Source organism: Artemia sp. Qi Xiang Cuo, chromosome 17 (genome assembly GCF_049724085.1).
Source record: "Artemia sp. Qi Xiang Cuo chromosome 17, ASM4972408v1, whole genome shotgun sequence".
Lineage (NCBI taxonomy): Eukaryota > Metazoa > Arthropoda > Branchiopoda > Anostraca > Artemiidae > Artemia > Artemia sp. Qi Xiang Cuo.
The window spans coordinates 20,379,542-20,405,529 of record NC_142810.1 but is presented as its reverse complement, the minus strand read 5'-3'; the positions used below and the strand labels follow the sequence as shown (position 1 = coordinate 20,405,529).

The 25,988-nt window shown below is 34.8% G+C and overlaps 1 protein-coding gene across 1 annotated transcript in view; it reads right to left on the bottom strand.

Annotated features, from left to right (window-relative positions):
- Positions 1-2,349: 2,349 nt before the first annotated feature.
- LOC148941992 (somatostatin receptor type 2-like) overlaps positions 2,350-25,988 on the bottom strand; it is a 272,171-nt gene continuing 248,532 nt past the window's right edge. Inside the window, exons 7-8 of the mRNA XM_089103544.1 lie at positions 9,062-9,214; positions 2,350-8,021 (exon numbers count right to left, since the gene is read on the bottom strand). Coding sequence (XP_088959670.1) covers positions 7,791-8,021; positions 9,062-9,214 — 384 coding nt within the window. The 3' untranslated portion in view covers positions 2,350-7,790. The remainder of the gene's footprint in view (positions 8,022-9,061; positions 9,215-25,988) is intronic.

Sequence of the window (25,988 nt, the reverse complement as noted above, 5' to 3'; positions counted from 1 at the left end):
CATGTTTTTACACTCCTTTAAGACTCCTAACTTTAGGTTTTCAGCTTTGACAACAGTCTTACACCAAGTTTGTCCTACACTAAACACTTTAATTTTCAATAAAGTCATTTAAATTTTCAATCAAACGAGCTCTTTTTGAAGTTTCTACGACAACGCTTTCTATGAAAAATTTATATGCCCCCAGGGCATAGTTTACAACCTTTGCCCTGAGGGCTGCGGGGGGGGGGGGGGTTCCTCAAAGACCTCATTTACAGAATTTTCAACTACATTGAACAAAATGGCTATCTCAAAATTTTGATTGGATGTGTTTGGGGAAAAGGTGGGCGTGAGAGAGGGGTTAGTTGCCCTCTAATCGCTTTCTACTATTAAAAAGGGCATTAGCCCTTTGAATTTTCAATCGAATGAGTCCATTTTGAAGTTTCTACGACAAAGCTTTCTTTAAATATCTTATATGCCCCCAGGGCATAACTTACACCCTTGCCCTGAGGGCTGTGGGGGGAGTGTCCTCGTCAAAAACATTATTTTTATATGGAAATCAACTACGTAGAACGAAATGGCTATAAAAAAATTTTGATTGGATGTGTTTGGGGAAATGGTGGGCTTGGAAGGGGTGTTAGTTGCCTTCCAATCACTTTTGACCCTTAAAAGGGCACTAGAGCTCTTGATTTCCAATCAAATGAGCCCCCTTTGAAGTTTATACGACGACCCCTTCCATACGAAGTACCTCTGGGAAAAAAAGTAATAATAATAAAACATTGGAGCCGTATGGCCTTTGCTATAGGCAACACTATAGCGTTGCCTCTGATTAGTCATTAACCATGTTTTTACATGTTTTTCAACTCCTTTAAGACTACTAACTTTAGGTTTTCAGCTTTGACAACAATCTTACACCAAGTTTGTCCTACACTAAAAACGCAGCCTTTGATGGGTAACGCTATACTTAATGAAACTTATTGATTTGGAATCAGCGTAATAAGCCGATTCTTTTGTTATATCTATTGATATCAAAATTCCGTTTTTAGAGTGTTTGTTACTATTGAGTCGCGTCGTTTCTCAATTAAGCAGTTTATTATTATGAACTGTTTTACAATAATGCCGACAAGCACACCTTAATATAGTCCTTAGTGCCATAAGACTTGGCTAGGGCACTAGTTTCTACTTCCCACAATGTTTGGTTGAGATCTAACCATTTTTCTTGTTTATGTCCCATTGACGTCCATTTCAAAAACCCCTTTGTCCCCCACCTATAAAAGATATGTTGTGTCCGAACACCCACAAATGTCAAATATTGCACCTGGTCATTTCACCCACAAATCCTCCACTGAGAGTCGACTATTGATTTTGTAGATGGACGAATGACAGACATTTAAGACCCCCACCCAACCCCAAATTCAGATCAGATGTGAACGTCTAAATTCTACTGCTAAGCCATTTGATCTTAATGTTCAAGAAGTTTAGTTAGGTTGCAATAGCTTCTTATTAGTTATTCTAATGACAAAATTTAAAGGAAATTTCACCTTTCCATCTTCCCCAAAAGTTGAGTTAGGTTCTTATCTCTAACGACATAACTAGGACACACACTCTTAATCCCCATCATAGGAAAGATCCACCAATCAATTTTGTTAAATTTATTACGACAAGAATGTAAAAACCCAGTGCAGCTCCCCTTTCTTTTCAATGCCCCCGGCAGTGGTTGGATCCTTTACGGATAGGTAAATTCGTAACTAAGACACTGGTATTTACTTTCTGGTAGGTTTGGTTGAGATACCAAAACCTATTCTGGCAAATGTGCTAACGATAATATTGAAAAAATCCTCTTAGATATTCCCACCTATGAGTAAGATCACTGCTGGATTTGCTTCGGTCAATTATTTATCTTGAGACTCCAAATACTTGAAGTCCAAAGACTTTGAGAAAAAAAATCGGAATCAGAATCCCAACTTAACTTTTCAAAACTATTTTCTAAAAATCTAGAAGAGATAAATATTTTTTTTTTTTTTTATCAAGCAGCTTGATTTACGCTTTAAGTAATAATTTCTAATAGATAATAGGTAATTAATATATGGTGCCTAAGAAGTTTACTTTGGGAGTCAGAACAAAAAATTTTTTTTCTTATTTATACTATCTAACAGTCTAGGAAAAAAACTAATTTTTTTCTGGAGAATTGCTGAAAGTCTTAGAAACTTCACAAAAACTTATTTCACTGACTGAACGTCTCATCACTTGTCGTTAAAGAGGTGCAAATCACAAACCATGGTAGAGAAAAAAAAAATAGAAAAAGCAATATTGTGACCTTGCCACACAATAACATTAAACCTACATATGATTCTAGGAAATAGATTATAACAATAGGTATATTTCATTAATAATAATTACAAAAGCTCAACATAGATATGTGATGAAATAATTTTAAAAAAGTAGTAAAAATAAATTACAATCATTTTGACAAGCTAAATTCAACAAAACATTGCACACTTAAAAGAATAATACTATAAACGCTTAAATATGAGTAGAAGGAATATTTTGAATAAACATAGGGCAAAAAGAAGACTTTGGTGATTTTCAAATGTCTCTGTTAGGTAGAAAGGAGGATCTGAGATGAAACGTCTTAAAGAAAGAATGAAGGAGAAAGATAAACAAACAACGGTTTGTCAACTCCTTAATGAAAGAACCAGTCCCTAAACATTCAGCTGGAAGAATATCTAACGTGTTCTATAGACACATGGGCTATCTTAGAGACATTATTTTGTGGAGACATTATTTTTTAGCCTAATAAAAGCCCTTTTTTTATATAGTAAGGCATGTTGTGCCGTTCTCTAAGGGATCAAAATCCTTAAAATCAACAATATACCATTTGTCTTTTCAAATATTCTTTAACTGCTTTTACTGCATCCCTTTTTAAATGAAGGTATTCCACAAGAAAATGGATTACAATATCAAGCTAAATTGAAGCAGATTTCAAAGGTGTTTAAAAATCTTTGTCATTTAATATTTCAAATCACGATATTTTACTAGTTATTAGATTTGTTTTAGCAAAGATTTAACAATGCTTAAAAATATTTATAGCAATGTTAAAAAGGTGTGTCTTTTTCGTACCCATGGCTTTTTTATACATGTAATATTTTTGTCTTTTTTTTTGTAAATTGCAGGTAGCCCTTTTGCAATATAGCATTGATATAAGATTCGTATGCATTAGTTGATGATGGATAGTAGCCTAAACTAAGGCGAATAAAGCCTATTTGTTTTTTTTTCTTCTTTGAAGCCATTTTAGGCTTTCCCTCTTTTCATTTTTTCGTTTTCTTTGTTTTTACCTTAGATAACTCATTATCTTAATTTTATTTCAATTGATTATTACTTTCATTTATAATTTATTATAACTTAACTTATTCGGGTCAATGCTCATCAAATCAGCCTTTAGGTAAACAAATGAAAAAGAAAAAAAATGACAGAAGACTTCGCTTTTTTGAAAAAAAAAATATTCTGAAAATGTCTTTTTGGCATTCTAAATGCCAAAATGGCACTTATAGGGTATCATTTTTGAATCATGTTGAAGCGGTGTATACTGTCTGCAACTTACAGTTGGCTAAACACTAAAGACAAATTTCATTCTTTGGTCAAGAATAATTTATGATGCGGATTAAAAATTTAATTCTGTTCTTACGAAATTTTCCGTTTTTGCTAAAATCCTAAACAGTTTTCAAATTTGCAGGACCAAATGGATGGTTTGGCATCAAGCAAACTAGGTCTAAAAATTTCAACTTCAATAACAATGAATGCTAAAACCAAATGACTGAAGGTAAATTCCATACTTTTGGATAAGATTTTTACAAGACTACCAAACAATTGCAAGACAATCAGCAAGTAATTGTTTACTGTATATCTGTAAATAAGTCTAAGTTAAATTCAGTTTCACAAGGAGTTCATAGCAAAACCAGAAAACAATAAGCCAAAATAAGTTTTAATTGATTTAACTTACTATTGCTCAGAAATGACATAAGTTAGTTTCAAGACGCTTCAGTAGCCACTGAAATAATACGACTAATGAATGAACTACGACTTATTTTGTGGTAACACACAAAATGGCTCAGCAGTTTATTGGGGAGGGAGAGGATACAAAAAATGTATGTTTCCCATCAAATTTTACTAACATGTACACAGTGTAAGTACGGAAAACAACAGGTTAGCGAGGAAAGCATTGGCTCAATCTCTCCTACATGGAAGAAGATGATCGCTGATGAGGTAGATTAAGGCAATTTTGGATTCGTCTTAAATGCCTTGTGAATAGAACAGAAGTTACGGAAGGTATAGGGAACTAGGGGAGGCTATTAAATAGGTAAACTAATTTTTTGTTGACCAGGAAATTCAGAAAAGGATGTGTCATATTCTATAGTCTAGCTCTCTTGATTTATATTGTAGGGTAAGACAGACATGGAAGAACATTCTAGAGCTGGGTCTACCTAGGGATTAAATTAAGTTCGTAATTTATTATTGAAGCAATTTTATGCCGCTTAGGGAAAGAAAAATACATTTGGAATTGATTGGAATTGATATGTGGAGAGTTGATAAAAAATTTACTATGTTATATTGAGAAGTGTGAAGGGTTATGGGATTTGAGAAAATTTTTTTTGGAATAGATGAGGGGAATAGTTGTGGATAAAAAAAATTGTGGGGAAATGGGTGTTATATATTTGATAGTAGCCTAGCGTGGTTTATTCATGTGTACATGAATTATCGGAATGGTGTTCAAAACGATTATGTTTGTATTATATTTTTTTCTTCTAGTTGTTTTTCTATGTTGTTTTTTATTTTTCAATTCTTTTGTTCATTTATTTGATTGATTCTGTAAATTGTCTTCTGCATTTTTTTTTTCATTCATTTTCATTTGTTTTTTTTTTTGGCCCTTTGAAGCTTTTAGTGTCAAATATACGAAAATACAAAATATATATATAACTGTTTAGAAGCTCGTGAAATTTGTCTATGCTTTTCATATTTCAGTTCGCTGTCTTTGGAAGATCGAGCTGATAGATTGATGTTAGAACGCTCTAACTACTGTTTTTAACTAGGGTAGATTACAAAAACAAACTCAGCAGTTCCAGGCTAGTTTGATTTAACTGCCAAATACACATAAGCCAACAATCAAAAATCCGAGGTGCGACATCTAGTTTTGGCTTAAGAATATACATTACTAAACAGCTAATTTTCTAAACCGTTATATATTTTATATCCTTAAGAATGCCAAAGTTAAAACAGGTTTAAATAAAATCCTACCTTACACCTCTTAGTTAGCCAAACACTGCAGTTTCTTCTAATCGATTTTTTCTACCACAAAGTATAACCATTCCAAATCTTTGGATGTGAGTAGCTGTACCATTACCTCTATGGTTTTTGTTGTGAAATATTCCTAATATTCTAACATTAGATTTTGAAACATAAAAAATCTAATGAGCAATCTCAAAATAAAAACAATTTTTAATCTTTACTTATTTAGTGGTAATTATGATGAAGAAGAAAATTCTTAGAGGAAACATAAGTAACAAAAAAAAAAAAAAAACTGGAATAGAGGCTACAGATGAAAATAAAACAGAGAAAGGAAATAAAATAGCAAATAAATACTTAAACCACTGATAAATACATATCGTACATGACTAACAACAGTGAAACACAAAAAAATAAGGTCTATTATCACAAATTAACTAATTCACACACATAGGTAATAAGACCATGATGTAAAGGGTCAAGTTTCATAGAAGAAAGCTGATCAATATTGAACATTTATATTACTTGCTCCGAGTGGAAATAATAGTAATGCCATATTCAAAGGGCTTTAGTTTCCAAAATGAGTTTTTTTCAGGTCTGCACTTTTTCTTTTTGATTATTATTTAATTTCGTCGGGTCGAAACAATCAGACTTCATATCAGGTAAAAAATATCAAGCTATGGGGTAAATCTAAACAAAACAAGAGAAATGAAGAAAAAAGATCTAAAACAACATTGAATCATGAATGCAATTTTTAAAATTAAATTGTAAATGCTGTCCAGCTTAGTATTATAAATCGAAAATGCTGCTTTTGCCATGTGCACATCCGTATTACAAACAAAAACATCAACTTTTCATGAGAAAAAGTAACCAATTGTATTTTTTTTTTGTCATGAATAGGAACTACTTATCAGAAACAAAATTATAAATTAGCGAATGTATAGTATAAAAAAATAACGAGTTTTGACCTGAGTTTTGTCAATTATAAAAAAAAACGAGACACTGTATTTGTCAATTTTTCTTTTTTACAATATCTTAGTTAAAATATGGGTTGTGCTGATGACTCTGATGTGATAAATAGCATATATAGTCAGTTCTAACCAGATCGTGTAAAAATTGTCAAATAAGATGCGTGTCCGCAAAAACTAAGGTAAGCATCGTAACTGTAACGCCATATTTGACGAAACTGTAAGCTTTGTACGTTGTACGTTTATTTTCAAGCCATAATGTGACTACCGCTCCATCAATGTGTCATACCCTCATAAAGCTAATTTTATCAAACAAATTATTTTTTCGTCTGTCTTAGATGGGGTCCACAACTATATCTTTGGCTATGATTTTTTTTATTTCATAAAATTAGATGTCCCTGCACAATTTATGTAGGTAATATTATTTGTCAAAAAAAAAGCAAAAAAAGCTCACAATCAAGAGGATTAAGGACAGTAATCCCTGATATAAGGATTGTTTCACGAGAAACGATGATTTAAGGGTGTAAATAACCAAAATTGAGGGATATAAGTCTCTGCTTTTATATCTTGATTAACCCTCTCCCAAGAAAAAGAATAAGAAAAAAAAAGGACAAATAAAAATAATCAAAAGAACGTCGCTTCTTTAATTATTTTTTCCCCGTTTTATGGGTTTGAGTTTATGTACAAGTTTTGGTCTCTTCTCTGTAGCACTTAGATTATCAATTTACTTCTTCCAATCAGGTAAACGAAAAAGGTGTCATTTTTCTATTTCTTCATTCATATTTTCTTTATTGATTTCTTTTGGAAAAAGTAAAAATACAATAAGTTCAAACTTCAATCAGAAAGTATGTCGAAGTTTAAAGCTCATAACATGTGCTCTCGTAAATAAATTAGTGATGAGTCGCAAATGTGCTTTGTTTTGAAATTAATACTCATGAAACGGTATAGTACAGACACCATAGGGGATGCAACCAGAATCACATTTTATTGGGGGTAAAAATAGTTAAACAGTGGAGAGGCTCTAATCGAGTAAAGCTGTCCGTCACTTTGAGTTCAAAAAATACATCCTTACGCAAGGGCGCATCCGGGATTTTTGTTGGGGGGATTTTCCTTTGGGGGAGTATCCAAAATATTATATAAAACGCATTAGAAAACAAGTTTGAATAATTTTTTTGCTACTTTTTCCCGGGTTTAACAACATTTCGCAGGGGGGGGGGGTTGTTAAAACCTAGTATCCCCCTCGTTTGATACGACCTTGTCCTTACGTATAGATTTTATAGGTTGAAAGTTTTTTGATGTTTGATAAAAGCCACCTCCTTAGATATGATGTCTCAGATTTAACGAAGAACACTTGTGGTCAGCCCCTTTGGGCACCCGGAGGCTCGCCACACTAGATATGTATTCTGTTTATAAGTTAGAATTTTATTTGGCGCGCAATATTGTTCTCCAGGAGACCTTGTATTTCACTTCATATTTGAAAACTTAAGGGTTTGAGGATTCCTGAATTCTTAATCCAGTTTACACGGAAATAAATGGCACATGTGCGTTTTTTATAGTAAAATAAAATTATTTGGTGTCTCCATTGTCTAATGGTATATAAGTAGTCATAGTTCCTGTAGATGTGCCAGTGTTGGAAACATCATTTGGAGTCTTCTCATTAATCATCAAGGCATCTCTTCTAGTAGACGCATTGAGACTTCTAGCACGACTCAATTTTTCACTACGCTTCCTTGACAGCTGACTTTGCTCTGCTTGAAGGATCTTGTTGACCTCACTTCTTTGAGCACATACACAGGCCTGGAAAAAAGGGAATGAACTATTGCTACGTGCGTAACCTCTGAGATGATAATGAAAATATTAAACAAATTATTTTGAATGATACTGTTTTTCAATAGGCAAACGTTTCTATGTGAAAAAGTAGATATTTTGCAAAAATATACTTTCAAAATTATATGTTCATTTTTATTAAGATTCGCAAATATCTTTTTGTGAAAAAAAGTTTTTGTTAATTACTGGAAATTAGTAGGTGCTACATGACTTAGTGAATTGTAAATGATTTGTAGTGATAATGTTTTTGAAAAGAAAAGTATTTCTGTCCAAAATACTTTTTTTACAAAAACATGCTTCAAAAATACGCTTTGATAACACTAACAATATGATTTTGATGTTTACTTCTCCTTTTGTATGGATTTTTGTATTTTTAGGACTATCTCTTTAAAAAGAGTAGCACCTTATGGCGGAAGGGCACCCTGCAAAACCAGGAATGGTATTATTTTTAGCTTTTGAATTGCATAGTAGGGTACCTTGTCTTCATCAATTATTGGCTACCCAAATTAAAAAATAAAAGAAGGTTTTAAATTAGTGTAGGTGAAATTAAAATTTGAAATTAAGTGAAAAAGATTATTATGTCACCGAGAGGAGAGGAGGTGGGATTTTTAAGTTATTAAAAATAAAAATAAAAATTATCATGGTTAGGAGACTACGAATTCTTCAAGGACAGTGGGTGAAGCTCGGACTTTTTCCTGCCTTTGTTCTACTGGTCCATCGGTCTTAAATTTTCTGTCAAATAATATAAGGCTGAAAGGCAAGGTCATGAGTGGTTGGAAACGCCAGGTCAAGAGTGGCTTGAAACGTTACCTTGTGGGAAGCTAATAATGATTTAGGTTAGAATTTTTTAATTTCAAAATTAGTCTGTAATATACAGTAGGTTTTAAGGAAGAAAACAACCATCATAAACAAATCGATGGTTTTCCACGATGGTTGTCGAAATATGTTGTAAATAAGCTTTAAGTTAAGAATAAGAAAAGTATCTAATCTTAAAGTCAAAATATAAATACCTTCATAAAACTTTTCTTGAAGTTGTCACTTAAGAATGCGTACATAACTGGGTTAAGAGCGCTGTTGCAGTAGGTCAAAATACCAGATAAAACAGACAAATTGGTCAGTACGTGTCCGAGTCCTGGACCAGGTGCAAAAATGAAGATTTGCATCTGAAAAAGTTTACAATGACAAGTACTGTAGTCATATATATATATATATATATATATATATATATATATATATATATATATATATATATATATTTTATATATATATATATATATATATATATATATATATATATATATATATATATATATATATATATATATATATATATATATATATATATATATATATATATATATATATATATATATTTATATATATATATATATGAGAAACGGCTCTCAAATCCTTTTTTTAAGAGGATGAAGAGTGATTTCGAATTAGATTGCAAGAAGATATTTTAAACTTATTCAGAATACAAAGAAATTGGAAGCATATAAAATACATACTTAGATTCAAAACTCAAACTGGTTTTATAATTATTCTTCTTGCAGTAAGTGTCTTAAGTAAAGGGAAAATTGTATCCTAGCACACTTTTTGAGCGATTGAGGAGATCATATTTGCCCTCTAATATGTAATATTTTGTGCTGATTTTAATTTTTGATCATTTTTTGGTCGTGCAGAAAAATATTTACTTAATTTCTCTGAACTTTTTCTAAGTAAAAATTACATTATTTAGGAAATCTGCTTCAATTCTAGATAGGCGTGCATAGGGTGAGTGAGAAATATAAGTGCAAAGAAGTACTTCATGCAGTCTCCTCCCCAATCTCAAAATATTTACAATTGTACACTAATTTCTTGCATCTTACGGAATCACACTCGCTTCTATCTACTTTCAAACTTCTACTTTCCTTAATGTGAGAAAGCAAGGATTTCTGCTTTTTAGCGATTGCATTTTTACTGCATATTTACTGCATTTTTCTGAGTAGGGTTCTAAACCCTATGCTTTCTAAAAGCCAGAATATAATTTGTACTTCAATGAAAAAAATTCAAATGAATTTACTAAAAAAAAAATGTGCATTGGCAATTTAATATACATATGCTGATATTCCTTCCTTAAAATCTTAAATATTTTTTGTTTCCTTAAAGTTACAAGTGAAAACATTTAAAAGAATTTTTTTCAGTAAAATTCACAGATTAACTTATGCTCGTTTTCAGTTTGACTTATTTTAATTTCTGTTTGTTTTGGGTTTCTTTTATTTTTTGATACTGATTTGTGGTAGTTGCATGCTTGGTAGATTATTTGATTCTACTTTTGTTTATTCTTGGTTTAATGGAGTTCTTAACTTTTTTTTGAAAAACTTATTTTGTGCCAAAGTTTTTTTTTATTAATTTCTGTTCGTTTTATATTGACATAGTCTTTTTCAGGACTGAGCTTCTTCTGAAGTTAAACAACCATCCCTTCCGTAAAAACCTTTAATACCCCCTGGGCATAACTTACAACCCTTGCCCCTAATCTCTGGGGTTTGTTTCAACCCCAACAGCCTTGTTATATGATATTTAGATTATTTTGAATATAATGGCTATCTCAAAATTTCTATTAGATGCATTTCGGGACAATATGACGTGTGAGTAGGGGTTAGAGGGTAGCTGCCCTCTGATCACTTTCACTCTTAAAAAGAGCATTAGAGCGTCTGATTATCAATCCAATGAGCCCACTTTGAATTTTATATGACCACACTTTCTATGAAAACCCTATATTTCCCCAGGACACAACTTACAACCCTTGCCCTGGCGGTTGGGGGGATTTGTTATCCTCAAAGACATAATTTCCAGACCTTTCTGATAGGCTTAACAAAATAACTATATCAAAATTTTTATTGGAAGGGTTTGGGGCAATGATAGGTGTGGAGGGAGACATTTGCCCTCTGATCACTTTCGACTAATAAAAAAGGCACTAGTCCTCTCAATTACCAATCGAATGAGCCCTTTTTGAAGCTTCTACGAAAGAATTTTTATAAAAACATCACTCACCCCAAAGGGATAACTTTTGACCCTTGTCATGAGGGCTATGGGAGGAGGGTTGTCATCCCAAAAGAACCAATTTCTATGTCCTTTCAACTACGTTGAACAAAATGTTCATATAAAAATTTTGATCGGCTATATTTGGAGAAATGAGCGTTGTGGTGGGGGGATATTCTCCCTCTGATTACTTTTGACTATGAGAAACGGAAATAGCCCTCTCAGTTTCCAATCGAAAGAGCCCTTTTTAAAATTTTTACGACAACAGATTCTATATGACATTATTTACCCCCTGGGCATAACTTACAACCCTACGCCTGAGGGCTGTTGGGGGTTGTCATACTCAAAAACATAATTTCCGGACCCTTCAGCTACGTTCAGTAAAATTGTTATACGAAAATGTTGATCGGAAGTGTTGATCGGGTATGGGGGGGGGGGGGGGTGGGAATTTGTCCTCCGATCACTCTTGACTATTAATAAGGGCAATAGCCCTCGCAACTTCTAGTTTAATGAGTCCGTTTTGAAGTTTCTGTGACAATGCTGGCAAAGACCAAATTTCCAGAACTTCAAACTACGTTAAACAAAATGTCTATCTTAAAATTTAGATTGGATGTGTTTTAGGAAATGGTAGGCTTGAGAGGGGCGTTAGTTGCCCTCCAATCACTTTCAACTATTGAATAGGGCACTATCGCTTGCAATTTCCAATCGAATGAGACATTTTTGAAGTTTCTACGACAACGCTTTCTATAAAACCTTATATTTCCCCAGGGCATAACTTACAACCCTTGCGCTGAGGTTTTTTGGGGGAATGTCATCCTCAAAAACATAATCTCCAGTATTTTCAGCCATGTTGAACAAAATGGCTATCTCAAATTTTTATTGAATGTTTTTAGGGAAATGGTGGGTGTGGGAGGGGTGTTATTTGTCCTCCAATCACTTTTGACTATTAAAAAGGGCACTAGCCCTTCGAAGTTTTCGAAGTTTCTATTACAACGCTCTTTAAAAACCTTATATTACACCAGGGAATAATTTACAGCCATTGTGCTGAGGGCTGTTGGGGGGGGGGGGGGTGATCATCCTCAAAGACGTAATATTCAGAACTTTCAACTACGTTCAAAAAAAGGCTATCTCAAAATTTTTATTGAATGCGTTTGGGGAAATGGTAGGCTTGAGAGAGGTGTTAGTTGCCCTCCAATCACTTTCGACTATTAAATAGGGCACTATCGCTTTCAGTTTCCAATCGAACTTTCAATTACGTTGAAAAAAGGCTATCTCAAAATTTTGATTGGATGTTTTGGGGAAATGGTGGGCGTGAGAGGGGGATTAGTTGTCCTCCAATCAGTTTTGACTAGCCTATTAAAAGGGTACTAGCCCTTTCAATTTCGGTTTGAATGGGCCTTTTCTGAAGCCTATACGACAACATTTTCTATAAATAAACCTTATATGCCCCAAGGGCATAAATTTCAACCTTAGCCCTCAGGGCTCTGGGGGGAGTGTCATCCTCAAAGACCTAATTTTCAGAAATTTCATCTACATTGAACAAAACGGCTGTTGAAAAATTTTGATTAGATGTGTTTGGGGAAAAGGTGGGCATGAGAGGGGAGTTAGTTGCCCTCCAATCAATTTCGACTATTAAAAAGGGCACAAGCCCTTTGAATTTCCAATAGAATGCGCCTATTTTCAAGTTTCTATGACAAAGCTTACAGCCCTTGCCCTGGGGGGTTTGGGGGGTTTGTCATCTCAAATCATATTTTCCAACACTTTCAACTGCGTTTAACAAAACGGCTATCTCAAAATTTTAATTGAATGTGTTTGGAGAAATTGTGGGCGTGAGAGAGGGGTTTGTTGTTCTCCATTCACTTTCGACTAATAAAAATGGTACTAGCCCATTCAATTTCGAATCAAATAAGCCCCTTTTAAAGTTTCTACGACAACACTTTCTATAAAAACTTTATATTTCCCTAGGGTATAACTTACATACCTTGCCCTGAGGACTCTGAGGGGGTTGTCATCCTAAAAGACCTAATTTTCAAAAATTTTTAACTACGTTGAACAGAATGAACTTCTCAAAATATTGATTGTATGTGTTTGAGAAAATGGTGGGCGCGAGAGGGGGTTAATTGCCCTCCAATTATTTTCGACTATTAAAACGGCCACTAGCCATTTCAATTTCCCGTGGAATGAGCCCTTTTTGAAGTTCTACGGTAACACTTTCTATAAAAACCTTATATGCCCCCAGGGCATAACTTACAACCCTTGCCCTGGCGGCTGGGGGGGGGGGGTCGTCATCTCTAAAGACCTAACTCCCAGAATTTTCAACTTCGTTGAACAAAACGGCTATCTAAAAATGTTGATTGTATGTGTTTAATGAAAAGGTGGACATGAGAGGGGGTTAGTTGCCCTCCAATCACTTTCGACTATTAAAAAGGGCAATAGCCATTTGAATTTCCAATCGAATGCGCGTTTTTCAAGTTTCTACGACAAAGCTTTCAATAAAAACCTTATATGCCCCCAGGATCTAACTTATAACCCTTGCCCTGAGGGCTCTAAGGGGGTTATCATCCTCAAAGAACTAATTTCCAGAATTTTCAATTACTTTGAACAAGATGGCTATCTCAAAATTTGATTGGATGTATTTGGATAAACGGTGGGCGTGGAAGGGGTGTTAGTTGCCTTCCAATCACTTTCGACTATTAAAAAGGGCGCTAGCCATTTCAATTTTCAATCGAATGAGCCCCTTTTGAAGTTTCTACGACAACACTTTCTATGAAAACCTAATATGCCTTCAGTGCATAACTTATAACCCTTGCTCTGAGGGCTGTGTGTGTGGGGGAGGAGGTGTCATCCACAAAGACCTAATTATCAGCACTTTCGACTACGTTGAACAAAATAGCTATCTCAAAATTTTGATTGAATGTGTTTGGGGAAAAGGTGGGCGTGAAAGGGGGGTTAGTTGCCATCCCATCTCTTTCGACTATTAAAAAGGGCACTAGCCCTTTGAATTTCCAATCAAATGAGTCTTTTTTGAAGTTTATACGACAACGCTTTCTATAAAATCTTATATGTCCCCTGGGCATATCTTAAAACCCTTGCCCTGAGGGCTGTGGTGGAGTGTCCTCCTCAAAAACACAATTTCTATCTGGAAATCTATTACGCTGATCAAAATTGCTATCTCAAAATTTCAATTGGATGTGTTTGGGCAAATGGTGGACGTGGAAGGGGTGTTAGTTGCCTTCCAATCACTTTCGACTATTTAAAAGGGCACAAGCCACTCCAATTTCCAATCGAGTGAGCCCTTTTCGAAGTTTCTACGACAATTCCTTCCATACGAAGTGCGCTAGTCTAAAACCAAAATATAATATATTGTGTCAACATCCTTCTTTACTTAGGCAGCGCTATTGCGCTGCCCATGATATTTAAACATTTTATTTCAGGAATTGCTTTACTAAGAAGCCTTACAAGTTTGAAACTGAAAAATGAGATCAAATAATCAAATTTTACCTGAAATGGATTAAAAAAAAAAACATTTAAAAGGTGTTTCATAGAAAAGTAAAGACCAACATTATACCCTAAAACAAGCAGAAATACTCTTATAATGATTAAAGCTTAAAACGAATAAATATGAATATGAATGAATGATTCAAGTCCAAAATGAATATAAATAGAATTAATTCTCACATCAGACATAAAGATGAAATAAATGGCTTTGGATGGGTAAATGAACCCTAAAACAAACAGTCAAATTACCGTCCCCCTTAACCTTTTAAAGGCCGTGATGTATTTGCTGGATTTTAGAATATAAGTTTAAAGCCAATTTTATGAAAATTTCTGGACCCTTTTGTTATCCCCATTTTATTGGGTACTGTTCCCTAAAGGATTTTTATGCCCATTGGTTTCCTCTTGGCCTAAGATCCTATGGCTGTAGTTTTAAAACTTATCAGGGACAAAATAACTGGTCCATTTTAGTTCCGCCTAAACCCTTGCAACCTTTAAATATGTGTTCCTTTTGGCCCAAGAAAATATCCCTGAAAGTTCTGAACCAATAAGAAAACCAAGGTCAAACATGCCCTCATTCCAAAGCAAAACCAATCCGTAAGATCTTGACAGTTTTCATCAGTTACTGCCCTTGTTTCAGGAACTGAGGGAAAGAATAAAGGGTTGTCTCTGATTCAGAAAAAAACAAGATGATGTGAGCCTTTTTAGGAAAGAGAACACTTTAGTTCTTTCTGGATGGGTAGTTCCGCCCAGGATCATGCACAATTTTGACTTTTTTTTTCATCTTTCGATCACGGTAGGATTAGCCATGACACCCAAGAGATGCCAATAAGCTTCTTATAGAAGCTAACATATTACCTACATTTATTTTCGTAAAATCGTTATTTTAGGCGATTTGACTAAATCAAGAGGTTCCTAAAGTTCAACAACGATTCTAAGCATCCTCGAACATATTACCCTTACTGTGATCATTGTTCTGAAAACTGATCAGTTATCAAGGCCGTCAAAAGAATATTTGAAAGTTCCTCAGGAATATAGCCAGCATATAGAAGAACGGGCTTCAGGCGATACAATATATAGACGAGCTTTGGCTGCAGTTCCATGAAAACAATACAAACCAAACAAGCCAGATAAGAGGGGTTAAGACGTAATCCCACGAGCTGGATACAGAAGTTTCATTTGCAGCTTCAAGGTTTACTTAGGCAAAAGCACTACTGAAAACGTTGAATGTCTTCTGAGATTGTAGCAAGTCTTTCCGAGTATATTCAAAAATTTCAGAGGTGCAAGCTGTATTGAATCAAATTGTTCACTTACTACGCCGTCCGTCTGCCATTGAAGGACGGGGGTATTCACACACAACCCACTGACAACCCCATCAAATTGAAAGCTTTTACCTCGGAAGACAACAAGCCCTCAAAGCACTTTGGTCAGGGGTCTCTTGACTGGTATGTGATAACAGTTCAACTCCTAAGAAATAAAAAGGTTTGACAGCAAGTTAGCCCATGTTCATCTTAAACTAGCTTTCACGCAATTGACACTTATAATCAGTGGCAAAAATTTTAAGAGATCCAAACTGATATTTCAAGGCCCTTTCTAATGAAAGGAAAAAACAGGTTTATGATAGAGTAGACTATTATTGATAGGTTTATGATAGAGTAAACTCGGAATCTAGTAGCACAGGATTGACTTGAAGATGAACAAATGGTATATGAGGAACTTCTTCTGTATTCTGGCAATTAACATACCAGTTAGTTTTCAAGCAGTCCAAGACACTATTGGTGTTCAGATAGCTCCAGTTCAAGCTTACCTTGCTTAGAGAACTAACTGTTGATGGCAAACCGTAAGATATCGTAGGACACCTGTAAACAAACAGTCCTTTCTCCAGCCTCTGAAAATCAGAGACTAGATTTTTCGCCTTCTATTTGTATTCGACCTGATGACAGGAGCCACCACCCTACTTGACAAGTAAAGAAGATTCACGGCCGATGGTACATACCCTCACCACGTTAAAATGTAAAACAACTGCATATTCTTTTTATTTCTCAAAAAAATTCTTCATAAAGTTGCATAGTAAAGAATGGAGCATTAATACCAAAGTGGTTCCACACGCCACCACAGCGCTATTTCACTGCTAAAACGAAATTATTTGATCATTTTTTGTGGTGTTATCTTAATATAGTTGTAGAAATACACTCTGGAGTATTGTATGAATTCTATCAACCCTATTTCGTAACTCAGGTGTGAAAGGGTTAATGTCTTTTCTACAGTAACAAAAGTATATTTGTCCAATTTTTAGCTAATATTTCTCCAGAATATCTAAGATTAACAAAAGCTCAAAAGGAGAATAGCTAATTCTAAAAAAGGAAAACTGTTAGTTTCATCATGAACCATGTTTTCTTTTAAATTTCACCAATAGCAACCAATATTATTAAACTTTATTATGTATAATATATTTATTATAAATTTAGAAAATACACAAAAAGATTTGTAAGCTTATCGTGTTTACTTCTTAATATTCAAATTGATATAGGAAAAACTAAATTGAAACCAAATTTAGTAAATTAAACGTTCTCCTACAATTTAGTCTTACTGCACTTACTGCAAGTTATACCGTAAATTGGATAAAATTTGGTAAAATAGGCCTAGGTTAATAAGAGCATTTTTTAATTTAGCAGGAATTTCAAGTACAAACAAATTTACCAATTGCAAATTTACTATGAAATTATCTTTACATTTAATTAAATTAGTATAACTGTTAAATATATAATAGAATCTTTAATAATTAGTTCAAATTTTAAGTAAAATTAAATAATCTCGACATTTTAGCATTTTTATAATCCTAAAATCACAGATCTATTAATTTCTAAAAAGAAGCTAATAGGCACTCTAAATTTAGCGATTTGGCTACAATATCTACTGTAATTCCTTTACTCTTCCCCTTTCACAAAATTACCGCATGTTTACTTTTACTTAATGTTGTTAAAAATGCTCAGCAATTTTAACATACAGTCAATAGGCCCACATGAGTTCAAATGGGATTTGACCATGTTTTGAGAATCTTGATCCAAATGAGAATTGAACTATGACCGATTCCTAAATCTTCAAAAATTGGACTCTTGTCCAACGAAACCCAAGTTCAAGCGATTTGATAATCGGATTGTCTAGTAGACCTTCAATGTACCAAGCCAAATTCCTTCCTACAAACTTACAATAACTGGGCCTTGTTTTCAAAGAACTTTTGCTGAAAAAAACGCCACGATGGAACAAAGGTCATTCATTCAGAAAGGCTATTAATTCTTTGTGAATAAACTAATCGATCATGACAGTCTTGGCAAACATGATTGTATTTATGAAATTGATTGTGCTAGTAATGGAACGACGTGATGATGTTAATCCTATTCTGATTAGATTAAATAAAAAACAAAATTTAACTGAAAGTAAAGAGCAACACTAATACTTGAGTCAAAGTATTGTGCCAAAAAGTCATATACGGAATAATTTTTGTTTGTTTTGAATTTTAATGTTGATCCTTTCTTTCAGCTGAAAAAAATTTGTTTCTTTAGTTTTTGACCATTTTCCAAATCATGCCAGGAAATCCCCCCTCCTCTTGTATAAAATTTTCCCTGGAAACTCCTCTCCACAAAAATTCTTCGCGTGAAAAATCCCCTACCTGAAAAATTTCTGTAATTTTCTAATAACAAAATACAATCTGCGAACAATGAGCAAATTGCGGAGCTTACAGGTACTTCACCAGGGACTAATGGAGGGGAGGTGTCATATCATCACCAAAGGCATAGTTATTGGACGTTTTTAACAATGCGAAGCCAAATGGCTAAATCAAAGTTTTGATTGAATGCCTTTGAGGAAAAGGGGGTAATTATCCTCAAACTTTTTTGGTCACTTTAAAAAGGCACTAGAACGTTTAATTTCCGCTCAAATGAGCTCTCTTCCAATATTCTAAGATCATTGGTTTGATATGAACAGATTTAAACGTTTTCACTTTTATAACTTTAAAAAATAAAAAACTATTAAAACTTTAAAGAATAGATATGATCATATGTATATTAAACTGACAATGCACATTCATTTGTATTTTTTCAGTAAAATGCAAATTATATTCTGGCCTTGAGAAGGCATAGGTTAGCCCTAAGCATGATAATTTCTGCTTGTTTTGAGTTTGACTCGGTTATTTATTGCAGTTTCTGTTTGTTTTGGGTTTCATTTGTTTATTGATGCTGATTAATGATAGTTTTACACTTTCTAGATTATTTGATTCTATTTTTGCTCATTTTTGGTTTAATGGAGTTTTGTACTTTTCCTTGAAAAACTTTTTTTGTGGAAAACCTTTTTTTTAATTAATTTATGTTCATTTTATATTGACATATGTCTTTTTCAGGGAAACAGGATTGTAAAACTGATTGCCCTCCGATCACTTTTGACTCTTAAAATGGGCACTAGAACTTTAAATTTCCAATCAATTTAGCACCTTTAAAATATCAATGATGTTACTAGCTATGGTAGAGCAGCGCTGCCTATGATATTGTTTATATGCCCTTATAATACAGGCATGCACATATTCATTTCGTTTAATTAAAACTCCCCCTAAAGGTTTCAACTTATTGCCCTTAGTACCATAAGTTACAGTGACCGTTGAAGTTGTATTAAAGTGTGCATAGTGTCTTCTGACTAGTTCAGAATCCACCACAGCTTACCCTGAAAGGTCTAACTTAACAATGTAAACCGTTATTGTGAATTTGCTTTGTCACCCTTTTGTCAATCTACATAATCATCGTTCAGTTTGATTTAGTTCGGGATCTGCCTAAATAATCCTTGAAAGCTTCACGTTAATCCCCTTAGCTTGTTTAGTAGCAGTAGCTGTAGCAGCAGCAGTAGCAATAGTAGCAGTATACAAATATCATCTTTGGTTTTTCTTCAATATCCTTTTCAACACCCGATATTCCAACTGAATACACAAATCAATTCTTATGATACGCTTTTTTGACAGTCTAGGCTAAATGCACATAATATTTTTTGTTAGTTTGAATTTGCCATCAATATTCTCTCAAATTTTACCTTTAAAGACTTAGCCTTAATAGTACTAGTATCACAGAAGTTGCGGTGGTCAGGGTAGTTACTAGCCAATTTTCTATTTTAAGGGGGGGATCAAGGGATCTTACCGACTGGCGGGTCATTTTTATTGACTATTTTTTGTCAATGATAAGCATAATGCCCGTTTCGAATACGTAAAATCACTGCAGGAGTTAATAAAACTGCTGATTTACAGACCGAAATTCAGATTTTGGTACAAATCATGCCACTGTTTTAATAAAGTTTATCTAACCAAATGGAAAATTGCGGCCCCATCTGTAAACTCTAGGCAGGAGTCGGTAAAACTGCTGCGTTTACCGACCAAGTCCAAACTTTCTGTAGATGACATGTCAGTATTTTCATAGTCTTTATTTAGCCGAACAAAGAATTTTAGGGGCGTCGGGATTTATCGGGACAGACTTATTTTTCTACCGAGTAACCAAAACATTGGGGGGGTCCCCTTCTCCCCCATACTTGAAGGCCCTGGTGGTGGTAGTAGGAGAAGCAGTTGCAGAGTTAGTGTTGCATTAGTAGTAGTAGTAATAGTAGTAGCAGCAGCATTAATGGCGGTAGTTGCATGTACATCTTGCCTTTTGATCAGTTGAACATCCCTTTCATGATCTCCCAAAAATTTCACCTTGCCACGGTGGGTTGTACCCAAAAATATTGCTGATTTCGCTTTTGACCCCCTTTTGACGCCCTTTTCATCTAAGCTTTACAAGTTGTTGTAATTGAAGTAGCAGTTGGAGTAGTTTATTAGCAGTAGTAGTATTAGTAAAAGAAGCAGTGGCAGTAGTGTTAGTAGTGACATACATACAATTGTGAATTGATCTTCACCTTTAAGTATTCTCTGAAAGTTACAACTTAATACCCAAATTCATTCTTGAGATACGCCCTTTTGAGCATCTGCATGCACATAGTGTGTTTTGATTTAGTTCAAACTCCCCCTCAATATTCTGTCAAATTTTCAACTTCACACACTTAGCCTTAATAGTACTAGTATCATAGTATTAGTGGTAGTAGTAGGGACTAGCAGCAATAGTGCATTATTATTATTAGTAGCAACAGTAGTAGCAGCAGTATTAAAAACAGTAGTAGCAGATACATCTTGCCTTTTGGTCAACTGAGTATTCCACTCATGATACCCCTGAAGTTTCCTCTTGATACGATAATCCGTTCTAAAATATTGCTAATACGCACGTATCAGCAATCAAAAAGCACATAATATGCTTTGATTTAGTTCAATATATCCCCTCAACGCTTCCTCAGATGTTTATTTCAATATCCTTAGCCTTAATAGTACCCGTTATGGAAGCAGTAGTTTTAGTGATAGTAGTGGTAGTAGTAGTCGTGGTAGCAGTAGAAGCTGTGGTAGATGTAGTAGTAGTAGCGTGCAAATATTGCTTTTTTGGTCAATTGATCATCTACCTTAGGATTCCCTGAAAGTTCCAAGTTAATACTCTCAGTCATACCTGAGTTACGCCCTTTTAACGACCCATATACACGTAACATGTCTTGATTTAGTTCGACATTCCACTCAATATTCTTTTAAAGACGTACCTTAATGCCCTTCGTATTTTGGGAAAGTAGAAGTCAAACATACACACCTTTATCAATAAAAATACTATATGTAAACAATGAACAAATTGAATAACTTACAGCCCTTGCCCTTAGGCCTCGGGGGAGCGGGGACATCCCCAAGTGCATAATTATTGAGCCTTTCACTAATGCTGTAAAAAAAGATGTCTCAAGACTTTGTTTGGATGTTTTATTTGGTAAATAATGGGCGTGGGGGAGGGGGCTGGTTGCTCTCAAATCATTTTTGACTCTTAAAAATGTCAATATAACTTACAATTTCAAATCAAATGAGCACCACCTGAAGTTTATACGACCCCTCATTCCATAAAAACGCTATATTATCCTGGAGATATTGTTCTATGTTCTTTGGACTATTTTGAACAAAATGGTAGTCTCACAATTTCAATCAGATGCGTTTGGTGAAAAGAGAGCCAGTTGGGGGGGGGGCTAGTTATCCTCTATCACTTCTGACTCTTAAAAGGGAACTAGAACTTCCAATTTTCAAACAAATGAGCCACCTCTGAAATTTATACAATCATCCCTTCCACAAAAGTTTTAAATACCCCCGGGGCATAACTTGCAACCCTTGCCCACAGACTCTAATGGTTTGTAACAACCCCAAAAGCCTTGTTACATGATTTTTGGACTATTTTGAATAAAATGGCTATATCAAAGTTTCTACTGTCTGCATTTAGGGGAACACGACGTTTGGGGGTGGGGGAACTTGCTATCTCAAAGTTTTGATTGGATGTGTTGGGAGAAGTGATGGGCGTGGAGTGGGGTTGGGGCTGGTTGCTCTCAAATCAGTTTTGACTCTACAAAATGGCACTATAACTTCCGATTTCAAATCAAATGAACTCCAGCTGAAGTTTACGACCTGCTATTCCATAAGGACCTTATATGCCCCCAGGGCATAATTTACAACCCTTTCCCCAGGGCTCTGGGGAGTTATACCAACCCTAAGGGCATTGTTATATGTTCTTTGGACTATTTTGAACAAACCGGCTGAATTAAAATCAAGTAGTTACGGACGTCAAGCCATATACTAATTGCGGAAAAAGCCAAAACAGATAGTCAGAGTAAGTGAGATGGCAAATCTGGCATATGTCCTTTTTAGGATTGTATAAAAATTATGTCATTCTATTTGTTGATAGATCCGTCCATACGTCCCAGTGAAGAACTAAGGTAGTCATAGAACTAAGGGATGAAAGATTGGATTGATTCTGGGTTGATGCGTGACGAACAATGTCCGGTCTACCGGCGTTTGGTGAAAAGAGGGGTAGTCAGGAGGGGGGACTAGTTGCCTTCCATCACTTTTGACTTTTAAAAGGAAACTATAACTTCCAATTTTCAACCAAATGAGATTACTCTAAAGTTTATACAGCAATCCCATCCATAAAAAACTTTAAATGTCCCCGGGGCATAGCTTACAATCCTTGCTCCAGGGCTCTGGGGATTTATGCCTACCCTAAGGGCATTGTTATATGTCCTTTGGACTATTTTGAACAAACCGGATGAATTAAAATCAAGTAGTTACGGACGTCAAGCCATATACTAATTGCGGAAAAAACCAAAACAGATAGTCCAAGTAAGTGAGATGGCAAATCTGGCATAAGTCCTTTTTAGGATTGTATAAAAATGATGTCATTCCATTTGTTGATAGATCCGTCCATACGTCATTCCTAGTGAAGAACTAAGGTAGTCATAGAACTAAGGGATGAAAGATTGGATTGATTCTGGGTTGACGCGTGACGAACAATGTCCGGTCCACCGGCGTTTGGTGAAAAGAGGGGTAGTCCGGGGGGGGGGGCTAGTTACCCTCAATCACTTTTGACTCTTAAAAGAGAACTATAACTTCCAATTTTCAACCAAATGAGACTACTCTAAAGTTTATACAGCCATCACATCCAAAATACTTTAAATGTCCCAGGGGCATAGCTTACAACCCTCGCCCTCAGGCTTTGGGGGTTTATTTCGACACCAAAAGCTTTGTTATATGATCTTTTGATTATTTTGAATAAAATTGCTATCTCAAAATTTCAATTGGATGCATATCGGGACATTACGACGTGTGTGTGTGTGAGGAGAAGGAGGGGGGCACTTGCCCTCCGATCACTGTTACTATTAAAAAGGGCACTACCACTTCTGATTACCAATCCAATGAGCCACCTCCGAAGTTTTTTGCGACCACCCTTTCTATAGAAACTTTATATACCTGCAGGGCATAACTTACAACCCATGCCTTGAGGGCTGTGGGGAGTAGTCACCCTCAAAAACATAATTTTTGGAACTTTCAGCTACAGTAAACAAAGTTTTATCTCAAAATTTTAATTGGATGTGTTAGGGGATATGATGGGCGTGGGGGGGGGCTTGTTGCTCTCCAATTCCTTTTGACTATTAAAAAGGGCATAACCCCTCTCAATTTGCAATCGAATGAGCTCTTTTTAAAGTTTCTACGACAACTCTTTCTATACGAAGTGCCCTGGTCTAAAACAAACCAAAAAATAAATAAATAATACATTGTGCCGTCATCGATCTTTACTTAGGCAGCGCAGTTCATGAATAAAAAATGCAGGAAAACGCAAACGGGCAACTCGGCTCTGTTAAAACACAGACGAGAAAATTAGAAATATCCAACTGGAAAGGGATCTGTTCATTTCTGTAATAGAGATTTCTTCAACAGTTTGATTGAGCATCTTTTCTGAACTGTCATGAGGCATGAATTTGCAACATGGAAGGGTGATATTTGACGATTAATAAGGTGAACACGCCCCTTTTCATACAAAGGTGTAGCTATGTGAATATAAGGACAATAATATTAGGTAAAAAAGAAACGTCAGGGCCATTTATCTCAGTTTCTTTGGACAGGGTGTGAGGAATCTCATTTTCGAAAAAAAAATGGCCGACTGATATCTTTTCATTTCATATCTTTCCCCAAGATAAATATTATGTCGTATCCTTGACATCGTTAAAATTTATCTTTCTTAGGCTAATAAATAATAATAGTTCCTGGGCATTGGGAAACAGTTGTAACTCAGAATCCTTGTAATAATTTTCGCACTTCATTTAGCTATCTGTGCTTTTATTTTACTTAAATTAATTCAGAGACACATTGAAAAAAAAATCAAAGAAAAGTAAAGAACCGTATTAAGTTCTAAGAGGAGCAGCAATGAAGATCTATAGGGATTCAAACCAATAACAAAAAGAAATTACTAATTTATTGTCATTTCCAAATTTGTGGTGCCATTTTCCAATAATAATAAAAGATTAAAAATTGCAGGACTATTTATCTCAATTCTCTTAGACAGGGTGTGAGAAACCTCATTTTTGAAAGAAAATGGTTAACTGATATCTTTTCATCTCATATCTTTCCCCAAGATAAATCTAATGTCATATCCTTGACAACTTTAACCTTTATCTTTCTCAGGCTAATGCACAATATTTCCTGGGCAATGGGAAACATTTGTGACTGTTTTTTACTTAAATTAATTTTAAAAACTTTCAAAAAAAAAAAAAATAAAAAATAAAGAGCCAAATTAAGTTCTAAAAGGAGCAGCAGAAATCTTGATCATCAATAAAGTTCTATGACTATTTACCTTAGTAGTCTGCCCTAAGATGGATAGATGGATGATAGACTATCTATCAACAATTGAAAATGACATTTTTTTCATACATTCCTGAAAAAGGCTTATGCCAGCTTTGCATTTCACTGAGACTATTTTGTCTTGGCTTTTTCTCCAATTAGCCACGGATTCAGAGAAACTTGATTTTAATGTGATTGTTTTAATTGATTCGAACTTAAAATAAACAGAAATTACTAAAAAAATTCTTTCCTGAATTTGCCGTGCCTGGTACATTTATATGTTTAATTTACTGCTAGTCTTTTAAATTGTTCCATCACGAGGTTTTTGATGAATGTTGAACCTTCTCCGGAAGGAGTCGACAGAGAAACTTTCAGGAATAACGTTTCCAAGACGATCGTTCCAAATAGAAGTGCAACATAGAATGAAGCTGCTCTTCAAGTACTCTGTTGTCATCGTGTCAACCATTGATAGATTGAACCGAGTTGTGTACTTTCTAGTCATTCATGATGGTTAGACATTTGGGGGCAATACAAGCAAACTCTGGAGAAGGAGGTGAATTTATGTACTTGTAGGATACAGCTATCGACGCTGTATCAAATATCAAGGAGCCCTCCAGATAGGAGCCCTCCCAGGATATTTTAGGACTACTGGGTCAATAAGATCACCCCTGGGGAGAAAAAAAAAATAAATAAATAAATACACATCCGTGATCTTTCTTCTGGCAAAAAATGCAAATTCCACGTTTTTGTAGATAAGTGCTTGAAACCTCTACAGTACGGTTCTCTGATACGCTGAATATGATGGTGTGATTTTCATTAAGGTTTTATAACTCTTAGGGGGTCTTTCCCCCTTTTCTCTAAAATCTGCCAAATTTTCTCAGGCACGTAACTTTTGATGGGTAACATTAAACTTGATAAAATTTATGTATTTGAAATCAGAATTAAAATATGATTCTTTTGATGTATCTTTTGGTATCAAAATTCCTTTTTTTAGAGTTTCGGTTATCATTGAGCTGGGTCGCTCTTTACTTACAGTTCGTCACCACGAACTGTTTGTCAAAAAGGCCACAAATGCGTTAACAGAGGGTAAGTCATCCATATCATAACTTTAGCCTTGTATTTGTAATTAGTGACATAAAAACCATTAAATACCATCTTTTGGTGGAATC